This window comes from Solanum pennellii, chromosome 11 (genome assembly GCF_001406875.1).
Source record: "Solanum pennellii chromosome 11, SPENNV200".
Classification (NCBI taxonomy): domain Eukaryota; kingdom Viridiplantae; phylum Streptophyta; class Magnoliopsida; order Solanales; family Solanaceae; genus Solanum; species Solanum pennellii.
This window is the reverse complement of record NC_028647.1, coordinates 33,217,920-33,234,098: the sequence shown is the minus strand read 5'-3', so window position 1 is coordinate 33,234,098 and position 16,179 is coordinate 33,217,920. Positions and strand designations below refer to the sequence as shown.

The 16,179-nt window shown below is 36.2% G+C and overlaps 1 protein-coding gene across 3 annotated transcripts in view; it reads left to right on the top strand.

Moving 5' to 3' along the window:
* Positions 1 to 363: 363 nt before the first annotated feature.
* LOC107004625 overlaps positions 364 to 16,179 on the top strand; it is a 66,608-nt gene continuing 50,792 nt past the window's right edge. For all 3 annotated transcript variants that reach the window (XM_015202904.2, XM_027912780.1, XM_015202903.2), the window contains exons 1-12: positions 364 to 632; positions 745 to 918; positions 1,123 to 1,218; positions 1,859 to 1,928; positions 9,646 to 9,776; positions 10,824 to 10,961; positions 11,039 to 11,196; positions 15,188 to 15,356; positions 15,454 to 15,552; positions 15,676 to 15,753; positions 15,832 to 15,891; positions 15,977 to 16,134. In XM_015202904.2, the coding sequence (XP_015058390.1) occupies positions 486 to 632; positions 745 to 918; positions 1,123 to 1,218; positions 1,859 to 1,928; positions 9,646 to 9,776; positions 10,824 to 10,961; positions 11,039 to 11,196; positions 15,188 to 15,356; positions 15,454 to 15,552; positions 15,676 to 15,753; positions 15,832 to 15,891; positions 15,977 to 16,134 (1,478 nt within the window). In that variant the 5' untranslated portion in view covers positions 364 to 485. The remainder of the gene's footprint in view (positions 633 to 744; positions 919 to 1,122; positions 1,219 to 1,858; positions 1,929 to 9,645; positions 9,777 to 10,823; positions 10,962 to 11,038; positions 11,197 to 15,187; positions 15,357 to 15,453; positions 15,553 to 15,675; positions 15,754 to 15,831; positions 15,892 to 15,976; positions 16,135 to 16,179) is intronic.

Below are 16,179 nucleotides of genomic sequence, written 5' to 3'. Positions count from 1 at the left end.
GTTTGCTTCACGTGATCATATACAAGTTAACGTAGAATACACATGCATAGTACATCTGGTTAAATGACAAGAGAAATGCAAAACAAATACTATCTATAAGGTAATATTAGTGATATATAAGACTAATTACATGATTGAACCTCATCAAATTGAAATAAATGTGAACATTTATTGAATTCAACTAATAATTTTTTTGAAAAATCCTTTTTATTTTCTTAAATATCGTGCTAAATCAAACTAGATCACTCATTTTAAAATTAAAAAAATATTATATTTTGGTAAGCTAATTATTCAAATCTTTCACTTACTTAATTAAGTATAAAACATATATATATGTTTTAAATAAAAAAGTAAAACCCTGAGCTTGTTGGCTGGCAGGTGGTGGTTGCTCATAAAACCTTGCGCCGTGACACTTTGCTATCAAATTCGAACGAAGAAAAGCGCGGGTTGGAAGTATTGGTTTGCTAGGGTTTCTACTTACTCCAATGGCCACAACTACAGAAGCTAATGATGAAGCTTCAAGAAGCACCACCACCAAGATTGTTGATGCTTCGCTTTGGTGGGACCCCTTCCCTCAGTTGCTCGCTGAACTCGAATCTGTTTCTCCCTCCTCTGACCTCCCTCCTCCTCTGGTAATTAAAATCATAGGGAAATGGTTTTTGGTGGTACTGAAATTTGCATTAGAAAATCAATGTTCTGCTATGTAGTTCCTACAGCTCTTAATATCTTATTTTTATTACTCAGGGGAAGAAGATAAAGGAAAACCATGCATGGTTTCTGGACACAGTTTCACTATTTAAGCCACCTAACCTGAAATCAAGGGAGGCTTTAAATGCCAGCCGACTGAAGATTGGTCTACACCAGATTACTGTAGAAACTGATAAAAAAGAAGCAGCCATGAAAATTAGTTCTGCTTTGGTAAAGCTCTACTTTTTCTGGACCATATGCAATGTGCGGTACTCAAATCATATTGTTGAGTGGTTGGGCTGTAGTAGTTTTACAATGCTGAAAGTTGTTTTATTCTAACTTTTTTCTGTTTGACATGGATCACCATTACTATTATTCTACATGTTGCCTATTTAGTTAATTGTTGGAAAGGGCTAAATCCTCATATTTTTGCAGTGTTTGGATGAGGTGCAGTCATATATTCTTGTTGATAGAACCATTGATCAAAAATGTATCGTTGCTGATGGTGTATTTCGCGAGCTTCCTCATTTGGTTGGTGACAAAATTCCCTTGCTCTTTCATTCTCTAATGCTACTCATACTATATTTTGGAGAAAACAGTTTTCATTAATATTGAGTGGAAGAACAAATTCTAGCTTGACGCTTCGCCTCCGGGGCTTAGTTCAGTGCCTAAGGTTGAGGACTTGTAAGGTCACATACTTGAGCTCTGCGCCATGTGAACTAAGCTTGATATTTAAGTGGAGAAGAGAAGAGGGGGGTAGGGTTGGCCCCAAACAAATTTCTCAGTCATCAGAAAAAGAAAAAGAACTTCTAGCTCATTGAGGTATAAACAGGAAACATGTCTATATCTATCCCCACTGCTATAGCCCACGCCCACGCTCACGCCCACACCCACACCCACACCCACACCCACACTTACACCCAAGCCCAAGCCCAAGCCCCACCCAAGTCCTGCAGTATTGAGAATTTAGGCGAACAAAGTGACACATGGTAATTTACTTCAACAGTGGTCCTTGTTGGTCCAGCTGTGCCTTTGCAACAAAGTACACACTTGAAATTTAATTTTAATAATGTAGTAGTGCCTCATTCATATTGTTGAACTATTTGTTGCAGGAGATGTTTGTACAAGTTCTCTTTTGTTTCATTTTTTTCTTTTTATTGTTGTTATCCAGGCTATGCTTCAGTATTATTTGGAACGACAATGTTTAATGAAGTGCACACGTCATATAGTTATGCAAGCTTGTGAGTCTTTCTTCTAGTTTGTTGTTACTTATTGCATAGTTAATTTTAAACTGTTGTAATAGGAGGTGCACAGGTTCTGCACTGTCCTTGCCGTGTTTCATATATGAGTTATGCTTTTCAACAATATTTGGCAATTTTCTAGGCTGAAATATTTAGATGAGACTATTAATTTGAGCTCCAAATTTTGTATATCAATTGTAGCCAAATATTTTAGGGTCATTTTAATGAAATCTTTGTTCATTGTGCTGCTATACTGTGATGTGAAAATGCTAAGAAGCATGTTGATGTTGTTCTAAACTTAGTTCTGGTGTTGTTGAAGGTGAAAATGGAGCAAAGTGCAATCGAAATGCGAGTTAGTTTAAAAAAGGTGGAGAAGAACAAAATAAATAGAAAGAAAATATATGTAATGCAAGAAAATACCTATAGTTGCAAATATATTAATATAACCACTTACACTTGCTGTAAATAGTTTGACACCTTCTTTGTTTGATATTAATGATATGATATTTGATTTTATCAAAAATAAAAAAGATCAAAAGGTACAATCAAGTGAAGTATGCTTATCTTTTAATCAAGACAAGCATGTGAAAAATGTGAAGAAAATCATGTCAATCAAGTTCAAAAATCATTTGATGATTTTGATTTGGATGCAACGATGTAGTTTTATTTTTTTAAATTATATTTATAAACAAGTTAACAACAAAAATAATAACCACTATGCCTTAATCCTAAACAAGTTATGATCAATTCTATGAAAAATTATTGAACATGTTCCCAATTTAAATTTATCTCAGTCCAATATAGTACAAAATAATAATAAAAAGTACGAGAAGTTCTGCATATTATATTGGCATAAGAATCTCTGAGCTAAAACTGCTAGAAAGCATAGGGCCTAGAGTAAACGTAATAACTTGCATAACAATTATGGAGAATGTTCATCTGTCTAAAGGGGATAAGATGGGTGAAACCAGGGAGCATTAAAAGAGTCCTGAACAGCTGGAATAGAGATGACAATGCTTCTGATAAGGAGAAGAGATGGAAACTTGTCCCAGCATGTATTTGGTGGACAATCTGGAAAGAGAGAAACAACAGGAGTTTTGAAATGGGCAAATAGCTTACAGAAGATCAAGATGAATTGCTTAGCTCTTTTCTATGTTAAGTTAGACCCCCAAAGAATATGGATTCAAATCTGGTGTAAATAAGATATATTAAACAGGACAGAAGACATCTTTGATGTGGTAGATTGTTTACATGCAACAATTTAGGCCAAGACTGTTTTCTCTGTAAGTTGTAACACTTTTGAAGGGGAACTACACTTATGTTGAAGTATACTGTGGATATATAGACTAAAGTTACCAGTTTAAAAAAAAAAACATGACTAAAAAATATATTCCCAATTAATTGGTATCACATATATAAACTGTCATCCCCTACACCCTATCATTCGCTAAGTCTGCATTGATTCAAAGAGATTGTAGGTCTTTCAATGCTAAAACTATAATTTTTTTTGTGGTTACTAACATTCATAAAAAAAAACGTCTGCACAAATCTTTTTTTTGAAAAGGAAAAAGGTTTGCAGGACACTTGACATATAATTTTTGTTAGCTGTACTTATTGTTTAATGCTAGCTCTTTTGTCATTCAAGACAAAATCGTGGATGATGAATCGAACCTTATTGCTTGCATTTGACTGTTGTCGAAGTGTGGGAAGTGTCCAACTTGCAATGAACTTGAATTCAAGCTTAAGCGCACCACAAACCTTCAAGGACGCAGTGTAGTTTTTCCTTGATTTTTATCATGCACTCTTTCATGCTAGCTTTTTGGAACACTCAAGTGTTCAATTATGCTTTCTGAATAGTATAACATATTAGCTTGATCCCACACGTGTGGTCTGGGGGATTCAACTCAAGAAAAGCGTTTTCAGAAGTAGGTTTGACAAATACAAGAGCAAAAGTTACAATGAAAATACTATATAAAAGGAAAGTATTGACAACAAAAATAGTAAAGATAACTCAAGTAAAAGAAATAACAAGGATACAATTGGAGAATAAGATAATACTAATAGTAATGCAAATGGAGTAGGCAAGGTGCATTAAGCTACTGCTCTCTACCTTGATTCTCTACGTCAATGCTTTCTTATGTATGGTCATGTTTTGTGTGAGCTGAAGATGTGCCGTGTCATATCTAAACACCTCTCCCCAATTCTTCCCCAATCTACCTTTACTCTCTCTTTAGACCTATCAATGTCACTTCCTTACTAGGGCTTCTGTGTTATTTCATCTCCTCTTTACATGAACTATCTGAACCTCGCTTCCCGCATTTATCTACCATTGAGGCAGCTCTCACTTTGCCCCATATATCTTTTTTCTAATCTTATCTTCTCCTAGTGTTCTCACATATCCTTCTATGCATCCTCATCTCTGCTACATTCATCTTCTGCACATGTGAATTCTTGACTATCCAACACTCTGCTTCGTAAAGATTGTCGGTCTAACACCTACTCTAAAAAACTTACCTTTAAGTCTCAGTGGCACCCATCTTTGGAAGAAGATATCCCTTAAACTTGAGTAAACAATTGCTTCCATAACTTTAAATTCTACTGGTAGAATATGTGCAACAAGAATTGCTTTGATTCTTGAGTATTGTCTTAAATTTTTGACATTGAATTATGTAGTGTCCCTTGTCTTTGTTTTCTTTTTGATGTCTAACCCTTGTATTTGTTTGAGGGACAATATTTTGCTGTTGAGAAAAATGGTAACTCGGCAACATGGCAGCCCTATAAGAACACTTGGCGTATGTTTGGAAAGCCACTAGGTAATTGGAATTGGTGTAATTACTAGGGCAGCAGGTCTCCAATGTCAACACCACTCTCATAGTTTTTGAAGCCATCTGTGTACTCCATAACAACTTGCTCAAAAGTGTGATATATCTAGTAAATCAGGCGGCCAATCTAGAGGAACTTGCTAGCATACTTAGTTGCAAAACTAGGTCATTACCTACCATTATCTAGGCCTTCCCTTGGGGACAAGCTTCAAATCCTCTGGAACTGGAATGGAGTTATTGAAAAAATTGGAGAAGAGGCTAGCCACGTGGATAATGCAATACCTCTTTAAGGGTGGTAGGCTCACTCTTATCAACAGTGTCAAGACAATATTTCTACATACTATATGTCTTTATTTCCAATACCAGGTTCAATTTTAAAGCAAATGTATAGGCTCAGAAGGAGATTTTTGTGGGAAGGCAACAACCTCACTAACAAGTTCTCTCTTGTTAAATGGCAATCAGTTACTCACCCTAAGACTCAAGGAGGCCTGGGAATCAGGAATCTCAAACTCCATAATAACAGCCTACTCATGAAGTGGCTCTGGAGGTATGGACAAACTGAGGTCGGGTTTTGAGAAGACGTCATCAAGGCTAAATATGACATTCAAGATCACTGGTGTCCAAAGGAAAGCACTGAACCCCATGGTGTTGGGGTCTGGAAACATATAAGTAGTTTCCAAGATGATTTTTTTTCGGGAAGTATCCTTCAAAGCTGTTAATGGACTCAGAATCAGATTTAGGCAAGACAAATGGCTTGGGAACTCTATGCTAAAAGACTCTTTCCCCTCCTTGCTCCAGATAGCCTCCAACAAAGAAGCAACTATAGCCCCGTACACAGACAACAACTTTTGGGCTATTTTCAAAAGGAACTTTCAGGATTGAGAGATCAATGACATCCTTCCCTCCTAGAAATTTTGGAAAGCACTACTTTGGTAGTTGAAGATCAAGATAGGATTCTTTGGGGTAATTCTAAGGAGAAGGCCTACACTGTGAAAGAATGCTACAAAAATTTGAGCTCCTAGAATGGCATTCTTCAATTTTGGCCTTGGAAACATGTATGGAAAACTAGGCAGCCTCTCAGAGTATCTTGTTTCACCTGGACAGTTCTGAAGGAAGCATGCCTAACATAAGACTATCTTTGGAAAGAAGGTGTAATCCTCTGTGTCATGTGCAAGCAGACCAATGAGAGTGTTAATCACCTTTTTTTACATTGCCCTGCAGCAACTAGCCTATGCCGGTTATCTACTCTACGATTGACCTACAATGGGTAATGCCCTACACCATCAAGGATGCCTATGCCAGCTGGATATTGTGGAATTGACAAATCCATCAGAAAGATCTGGAGAATGATCCCATCAACAATCTTTTGGAACCCATGGAAGGAGAGAAACAACATATGTTTTGAAGGAATATCAACCTGTTTTTGCGTACTCAAAGCCAAATGTCTAGTTAGTTTATTTAGTTGGCATTTTTTTGCCACGGTAAACAGTGTGGATAACTTTTTGGATTTTGTTAGTTCTCTATCTCTAGTAAAGTAGAGTAGTAGGGCCCTTTTTGTCTGTTTCTCAAGTTTTTGCCAAGCTAGATCCATATATTTTTTTGGAGCATCTTTTTTGCACATTGGGCTTTGTGACTTTGCATCTTCTTGATGCTTTCTAATGTCATTTAATTACTTTATCAAAAAATAAAATAAAAAAAGAATAGCTTGTTGGGATGTGGTCAACAAAGAAGTAGTTGCAGCAGTACAAAACTTTCATGCTCAGAGTTTTTTGGAAAAAAGTTACGATGTGACATTCATATTACTGATTCCAATAAAGATTGGGGCAAAGGAGTTGAAGGACTTCAGACCCATAAGCCTTATAGGAAGCATTTACAAGATCCTATCAAAAGTTCTTACCGAAAGGCTCAAGAAAGTAGTCTCCAAGTTGGTGGATGCTCATCAATTGGTCTTTGTAAAAGGCAGACAGATTATGGATGCAATTTTGATTGCAAATGAGTGTGTGGATGTCAGAAAGATCAGCAAGGTCCCAGGGATCCTTTGTAAGTCAGATATTGAAAAAGCTCACGATCACCTTCATTGGGATTCCTCTGGAAGACATTGGAGAATATGAGTTTTGGTGGAAAATGGATATAATGGATGAAATTCTGCATCACAACAGTGAAGTTTTCCGTTCTGATAAATAGATCTCCTTCTGGATTCTTTTCATCTCAGAGAGAGGAGAGAGAGGATTAAGACAAGGGGACCCCCTATCCCCTTTTCTCTTTATTCTGGCAATGGAAGGACTAAATGACATGCTCAGAACAACCCAAATGAAAGGATGGATAAGAGGTTTCAATGCCAACATGAATGACAGGCAGGTTACACTTCAACTGGTGGGAAAGTTTCGTTTACCCCGTTAATAAGGTGCCCAACATAAATGTGTTAGCAAATATCCTGGGGGGAAAGATAGGATAACTTCGCATGCTGTACCTTGGCATGCCCATGGGGGATAAGAGCAAGTCAAAAGGCACATGGAACAATATTCTGGAGAAATGTGAGAAGAAGCTAGTGAATTGGAAAAGCAAATATTTGTCTCTAGGTAGAAGAGTTACTCTCATCAATACCGTGTTGGATTCCATACCAACATACATGATGTCAGTTTAACCAATGCCTGCAAATGTGATTGACAGAATGGATGCTATTTGGAGAAATTTTTTGTGGCAAGGGAAGTGTGATCCTAATGAGCACAAATATCATCTTGTAAAGTGGGATGAAGTCATTCAAAGCAATAAAGTAGGGGGTCTGGGGATAAGGAACCTAAAATTGCAGAATCGAAGCCTCTTGATGAAATGGCTATGGAGATTTGCACAAGAACTAGCACTGTGGAAGGAGACAATCAAGGCTAGGATTGGAATGGAGAGAAAATGGACTACCTACATGCCCACACAACCGTATGGACCGGAGTATGGAGGTCTATCAAAACTCAGTGGATCAAGTTTGCAAACCACCGTAAAATCAAGTCGGGAAATGGGGGAAAACACTATTTTGTAAAGATGTGTGGTCTGGACAAGAAACTTTGAAGAACAAGTATCCTGACTTGTTCAACCTGAGCCTTCAAAAGGTATCCTCAATTAGAGAAATGAGAGACAATCAAAGGTGGGATCTCAGGTTTAGGAGACACTTGAATGATTGGGAAATTAACAGTGGCTGAACTACTCAATAGTCTGGAGCAAATACAAAGATTTAACTCCCAATGAGGACAATCTATTTTGGCTACCAGACAAGCAAGGTAGATTTTTAGGTGGTTCAGCTTACAAGACATCACAAAGATCAGTCTCTCAGAGTAGTGACTGGTGATCTGCAAAGTCCAGGTACCCTTCAAGGTTGCATGTTTCACTTGGCTACTAGCCTAACAGGCCACGCTCACCCGGGACAACCTTATGAAAGGAGGTCGTCAATTATGCTCTAGGTGCTCTTTTTGTGAATGTGAGATTGAGACAATAAATCATCTCCTTCTACATTGTAGAGAGACTGTGAATTTATGGCATGACAGATTTTCATCAATTTAAGAGGCATAGGCTGGACCATGCCAAGGAGCATCAAAGAGGCTCTAGCTTGTTGGAATAGGGATGGGAATCAGTCGGGACACAGGGAGAGATAGAAGATTGTCCCAGCCTGCATTTGGTGGACTATATGGATGGTAAGGAACCAGAGATGTTTCAAAAACAAGAGTTGCTCTCTGCAGAAATTGAAGATCAACTGTCTAGTCCTTTTCTTTTTTTGGTGTAAACACGGATATCCTCAAGAAAAGGAGGATATTCCTAGTATTTTAGATTATTTATGAAGCTTAGTAGGGACACCTCTTCCTCTGTAATTTTGTTGTAAGTAATATTGGAATACTTTTCTGAGTATTCCTTTTCTTCATAATACAAGTTACCTTTTTCAAAAAAAAAAAAGAAGTCAAAAAAATTAAAAAAAGAAAATTGAAAAGTAATCAGGTGGTAATTACACCATGTAATTACCAGCAATCACAGCCTGTGAATTGTAGACTGTAGTTACCCCCAACCAATTACACCAATTACCTGCCGACCAAGTAATTACATGTCCTTCTAAACAGGACAAGACAATGTAATTACATCAAATCCAATTACCAGGATGTCCTTCCAAACATGCCCTTAAAGTACTTGTGCGTTGACTTGGATATGAGGCCTGATTTCAGGAGAGGCTGATGTCTTTTTGTCAACTTTTCCCTTTAATTTTCAGTTGTAAGTTATATTAGTGCAGAATGTACTCCATCAGCTTATTTTGGGATTTCTCTTGAAGTGTTCTTTAAAAGAAAAAAACAGCTTTCTACGAGATTCCATTCAAGTACTAATTGTTGCTTCTATCTCATGAAATTATTGTTTTTTGATTGGATTACAAATGAGCTGAAAAAATCTCTGTTCGAATTCACAATACAAATTTATCGTCATTTGAGACTGTTGTCATAGTATGATATTTTCAATGTTTAAATGTCAACATAGAGCTGAGAGTCCTTATCAATGATCTGTTTGATTGTTTCTTCAATCTTGTTCTTTTTTCTGACTCTTTTAGATGCTTGGCTTAGATTCCGATGTACATATATAAATTTATTAAACATTACATCTATTTTCTTTTATTCCTTTTTGTTTCTATAACATGTCTCCACCATAATTGTTTATGCATATAAATTTATCTGAAAATTACATCAATTTTCTTTTATTACTTTTTGTTTCTATAACATGTCTGTACCATACTTGTTTGTGCACACACATTTGTTTGAAAATTACATATATTTTCTCTGATTACTTTTTGTTTCTATAACATCTCTCCACCATACTTGTTTATGCATTATATAAATTCATGTATTACTTATCTTATTCGTCTCCTAATGCAGTATATATCGCGACAAGATCTCAAGATGCGTTTATTGTAGATGAGGCACAGAAATTGATTTCTGATGGACTGGACAGGAAATTCTTTTCTGTCCTGCAGGAGAATCTACACTCTAACTTTCCTGAGAACATGGTAAACTATGTTTTGTATTCGGTGTTCTGGATTGAGTTTGTGTGACTTCAACTCAGGATGTGGTGATCAAAACTGCTGGGCGAGTTTGTTCATGCATGGGATGGGCTTTAAGGGATTGGATGATTTGACAAGTCTCTGAAGTGGCTAATTTAAGAACTTAATACAGAAACAACAACATACCCAGTGAAGTTCCATTAAGTGGTTTTGGAGAGGGTAGAGTGTACGCAGACCTTACCACTACCTCGTTGAGGTAGTGAGACTGCTCTCGAAAGACCCTCTGCTCATTTAAGAACTTAATGATAGATAGTTATGGATGTATGAGCCACTAGGAGTGGTTTCTTGGCCTTTCATTCGCACTAAGAAAAGGAAAACAAGAATAAATGTGTGAGTTATTGGAGAGGAAGGAATACGAGAGTGAAACTTCACCTTCGAAGGGGACTTCTTCTGCACAATCACCCAATTTTGATAATCCCTTTTCTACTAATAAGATAATCATATACATACTTGTGTATTAGAAAGGAATACATTTTTATCTATCAAAGAGAAAGGAAAAAAGAAAGGTGTGCACTGTTGGATCGGGATGCATTAATATGAAGTAAAAAGAACTTATGAAGCAACAAGTAAAAGGTGAGGATTGAAGAAACATGGAGTCAAATGTGAGATCTGGACTTCTATGACTTTCTACTAAATGAATTTGGAGATAATAAACTTGTTGCTACTAGGACATCAAGGGAAACATACGAATGTTAATTTGGAAGCCATGTCAAAAAAGTTCTGTTCTTTGATTCCCACATAAGCTACTCTTCTTAAATTAGAAATTCTAATTTATTGGTTGCATTAGATAAATTTTAGTTTTCTGTCTTATTACATGAATGGCTGAATTAGCTTGGTGACAAGGTTTCAGCATTTTAGATAGACTCCATCATCGTCTAAATGCTATATATCAGAGTTCTTGTTCGTACTTTCTTCTTTGTTTTCATTTTTACTGCAATCCGTTCTTGTTAATTATTTCATAGATTGAAGTACCTGCCTTCTCATGCAAAACAGGATGTTGACCTTTATACTTTGTGGGCTGAAGAAATAGTAACTGAAGACAATCTTGTACTGGATGTTCTTTTCCTCATATTTTACGAGTTCTGCCCCTGCACGGGTGAACTGTGGAAAAAATTGTGCTTACTTTATGAGGTACTTCCTTGAAACTTCAGTTGGAGTTATTATCTCTTAGACTTGCATATTTGCTGATCCTAGCACAATTATTTCAGGGATTCATTTCAAATTCTTATAATTTTGGGAGGTTGGCTGTATCTGCTGAAGCAGTTTCCTCTATTAATCATGCCAAACTGCAGCTGCTGCTTATCCTCATAGAAACTTTGGATTTGGAAAATCTTTTGCAGATGGTTCATGATGAAACTCCGTTCAGGTTGTTGTTAACAGTTCATTAGCTCTATGCTTACTATTACTGTTGTAATTTTTTTTAGTCAAGTAAGGAGTAAATTCATTAACGATGGGGAAAAACTCCAATATACACAAAGGGGTCATTTGATAATAGTTACTAGAGAAAATAATGCAGTATTAGGTTTGGTATTACTATTCCCATGTTTGATACACTTTTTCAACCTATGTAAATATTAGTTATACACCCTATTTGGTACTATCCTATGTATAACTAATACATAACAAACCAGGTCTTAACAATATCAAGTTTATTAATGCATACATTAGCATGGTTATAGATACAATTGCCCATGAAAGTGTATAAAACTATAGAATATGGAGCGTATTGTAAATAATTTTTTTTAGGTATTATGCAATGCATATTATTTGTAATACACCAAACCAAACAGTGGAAGTTGTCTTTATTACCCCTTTTTCATCATTAGGATCATTTAATATATTTTAGTCCATTAACCACCAATCAAATTAATTATTTAAAATTACCCGTCAACTAAACAACCGTAGTTAATGAATAGCTCCAAAATTCCCAAATCAACTTCACCGGTTGATAAAAAATGACCCTTGGATATTATAGGGAGGGGTAAAACTGTAATTTTAAGAAATTTACCAAAAATGACCTTCCTAGTTATTTCAATTTATTTGAAGTAATCTCTGAATGTTATACCCACATCACATGTGCTCCCAATAATTAAGCCTACTTCTTTCCCATGTCTTGGAAGTTATATTACCACTTAGATCCTCTCACCACTGCATAATGTTTCTCCAAAGACCACACTACAAGGAATACTAATGTTTTAGTTTTCCACCCTCTTCCAATATTTCGTATTATTTTGCTATCACATGTGAAATATAAAAAGCTTCTCATTGCCCTGAGAAATAATGTACCAGAGGTGCTCAAGAAATATGAATTTTGGATTATGTAGAGTATGATACATAAGCATCCCTCTGTTTAAGCTTAGGGAAGTGCGATATTTGTAATTAAGTATACAATATTATATAGTGTCCTATAGAATATTCTCTATGATCTTTCTTATTCAAGTATAGTGAATCCAGACGTGTATGAATCTAAATACATATGCACTTAATATTCTAACATCCTTTCAAACTCAACATGGAGAAACCAACTTGAATTTGCATACTTAAAAATAGTAGAAGTTGGTGCTGAACTCTTGCTGGAATAGTGGCTAGTGCACAACCACCAAAAATAGAAGTGGTGTTGAAATTCTTTATTCCAGAAACTCACTGGTAACTACACAATGAAAAAAGTGCTTCTAGCACTGCATACAGAGAGAAATCTATTCTCAATCATGGAAAAAGATATAGTGTTGCAAATCTTCAGAACATTATCAGTGTAAAATGAATTTGCAGAACAATGGCAATAAATTCAAAGTTTAGAGTAGGGAGTCGATCATGTAAAATTCGCTGTGCTGTTATCACTGGTTTCTAGAACGATGGATGGTAGTTGAATGATCTTAGATAGAAGAGCATGTTTGACTGGTCTAAAGAGACCAGGGCACTTGTTGCAGGAGAGAGGAGCATTGTCGGGCACCAAAGAACCCCATGAACTACCCAAAACCTCACAAGGTCCATAAGGGCTACCATTCATCCACAAGAACAATTGTCTAATTGTAGATTGCAATATCTTATCCAATTTCTCCACCTGTATGATAAACACATGCTCTCATAATGAAGTTTCGGAAGTTGCAGTTGACATGATCATATGCCTTCCCAAGGTTCAACAAGCACGAAATATGCAGGGGCTTTATCAATCACGTAGAGTTTCAACCCTTCCAACACTGTAGTTTCATCAAAGTCTCTTTGCAGCCACTCTTTCTCCTCCGCTGTGATGAAAGACCTACCTGTCAGGCCTCCAGGTTTCAGTTTCAGCATAAAGATCCTGATGGTAGCCTACGATTTCCATTTTTATATCTTTAGGATCAGTAACAACTTCCCTTGAACTTCCTTGTTATCAATATGGTTAAATCTTTGTGAGAGTTGGCCATTTTCTAGAAAAAACATGGTGTTTTTGTCTCCTTCCTTCAACCATAAAGTTCTTGACATTTGCCTCCATTAAATCTCTTCATATTTAGTTGCCTCTTAGCTTTCCATATAAAATTAGCTTTTTGTAACATTTCATCCTCAATAAATGCGCGCTCAATTCTTGTAAGTTATCCAGTATTAAACTCTGGTTCATTATCTCTATCTTCTTTATTTTTAAATTTCGATAGTTGTTTGTGTGAGAAATATAGGAAAAGAATAGTATTGAATTGTTGTTGTGTCTACATCATTACATTGACACCTTATTTATATACACTAGATAGAATTTTTTTACCAAGTAGGATACTATTTACGATGCCTATTTTTATTGGTATTACTATTCCTATTCTAAATAGGATTGTATAAACCTATTCCTATTCTGATAGGATTGTATAAACCTATTCATATTCTAATAGGATTGTATAAACGTATTCATGTTCTAACAGTTTGCATTCCATTTCTTCAGCTTAGCTTTCATACTTTAAAGAAAATATTTGCATAACATTAATTAGGTGTACAGACTTTGTTTCTGGGTTATGTGCTAAATGACTTTGAGTAATGTTTTTACATGTTTCTTTTTTGAGAAATATTTGGTCTCGATATGTTAATTAATAACATATGAATAACCTATTAAACAAACTAAATTTGGTGAACTGTTGTGGAGCAGTAGAGGTACTGTAGTGAAATTCTTTGGCCAAAATTAGATTAGCCAAACAAATTATGTAATCTCATTGCTTTGTGTGAGAGCAATAAATACTACTGCCTGGATTTGATTAGCCAAGTCAATTAGGATCATTGCTTCATACCAGGAGTTGCATCAACTTTGGTGCTGTCTGTGGAGCTGTTAAAGATTATTATGTTTTTTTGTTTATGCCAGTCCTTATGTTCAACAACAACAACAACAAAAAACCCAGTGAAATCCCACTTGGTGGGGTTTGAGGAGGGTATAGTGTATGCAAACTTTACCGCTACCTCGTGGAGATAGAAATGCCGTTTATGAAAGACTCTCGGCTCAAGTGCATCAAAACCAACTAGAATAAGAAGAAAACATTGAAGAAAGCATAGTCATTAATAAGAAAATAGTGCAAACTCTCCACAAGAAAACACTAACAACAGTAAAATATTGATAATCAAATACAATAACATATGACAAGAACTACAAGGGTACAACTAGTACTAAGATATGCTCTAACAAACCTAAACCTTGACAAGACAAGACGCCCTCCACCCCTACTATCCATCTATCCCTCTACCATAATCCGCGAGCTCCAGTCCTTCCTATCTAGAGTCATGTCCTCGCCTCTTCGGTAATATAAAGCTGCATCATATCTTGTCTAATCATCTCTCCTCAATACTTCTTCAGCTACCTCTACCCCTCTGCGAATCCCCTATAACCAGCCTCTGCATGCCCGGTCCAAGATATCGTTTTTATATTTTTTGACTAACTATATTTAATGTCACTAGCTGCTCACCAAAACTAGATTCTCGTTGTTGGCACTTCTGTGAATAAGTAAAACAACATTTCATAGTGGAAATCATTTAAACTACAAGATTCTTTAACACATCATATGCACTGATGTATCACTATCACTATTATGGTCTCGGATGATTCAATGAACTGCAGTCTAGTGCAACTCCTTTGGAGTATGAATAGCTTTTTCTCGAAGTCATGTTGGAAATTGTGTGATATCTATTTCTAATTATGGAGGGCAATTGCATGGCTTTTCTGCTGGATGATTGACCCCATTGGAGGGAAGATCAAATAGTACTGGTTAGCTATAAACCTCCGTCTTGTTTTTTCATGTTCTTATGGGTTCTTCAACTTCTCTCAAGATTTTCTGTTCACTTTTATCATTGTTGCTTAGGTATGTTTGTCCTATTTCCTTATTGACTTAATGACTACCTTTTTTCAAAATCAGGCATGGTTATGTTACTTTTTCTTTGTCGGAGGTGGAAGAAATTGATGCTATGGTGTCCACTTTTGATGTTTTCGAAAACAAAGAATCGGGACCATTGGTTTTGGCATGGGCAGTGTTTCTCTGTCTAATTTCATCTCTTCCAGGAAAAGAAGAAAACAGTATACTGATGGTCTGTTGTGCTTCATATTGCGTAATTGACTTGCTTGTGCTTTCTCCAATAGCTGTAAAGTTTTGAGATTGTTTTGCATGTCTTAATGCTGTTTCAGGAGATCGATCATATTGGTTATGTCCGCCAAGCTTTTGAAGCTGGATCATTGAGTTCTTTTCTTGAAATTATTGAAAATGATATACTGAGGGATTTTGATGTGAGTGAATTGCTTGTATATTCATTATATAAAAATTATGTTTCACCCACTTACCTTTCTAAAATATTCAGGTGGTGCATTATATCATTTTATCTTTGCTTTGATATATATTAGTTTTTTCAGGGCCCTATTACTGGTTTTAGAAGTGTTTTGCGGACATTTTTATCAGCATTTATTGCATCTTATGAGATCAATCTCCAGGTTATTTAATTTCAAAGACTTCATTGCTTTTTGAAGGAATACGCATATCTTAATTGTCATGCCTTTCCTGTTTTGCAGCTGGAGGATGGTAACCTGAAATTGATTTTGGATATTCTTTGCAAAATTTATCAAGGAGAGGTTTGGATGATTGTTGTGTTTTTGAGCCTTCAAATTCATATTTTCTCTCATTAATACAGGGTGACTATTGCCGTATTTTGTGCAGGAGTCCCTTTGTACTCAGTTTTGGGATAGGGAAAGTTTTGTCGATGGTCCTATCAGGTGCCTTCTTTGCAGCTTGGAGGGTGAATTCCCATTTAGAACTGCTGAACTTTTACAGTTGTTAACTGCACTTTGTGAAGGAGCGTGGCCTGCGGAATGTGTGTAAGTAACTTTCTCTTTCCGAGGAATCATGAAGGATCCTTTCAT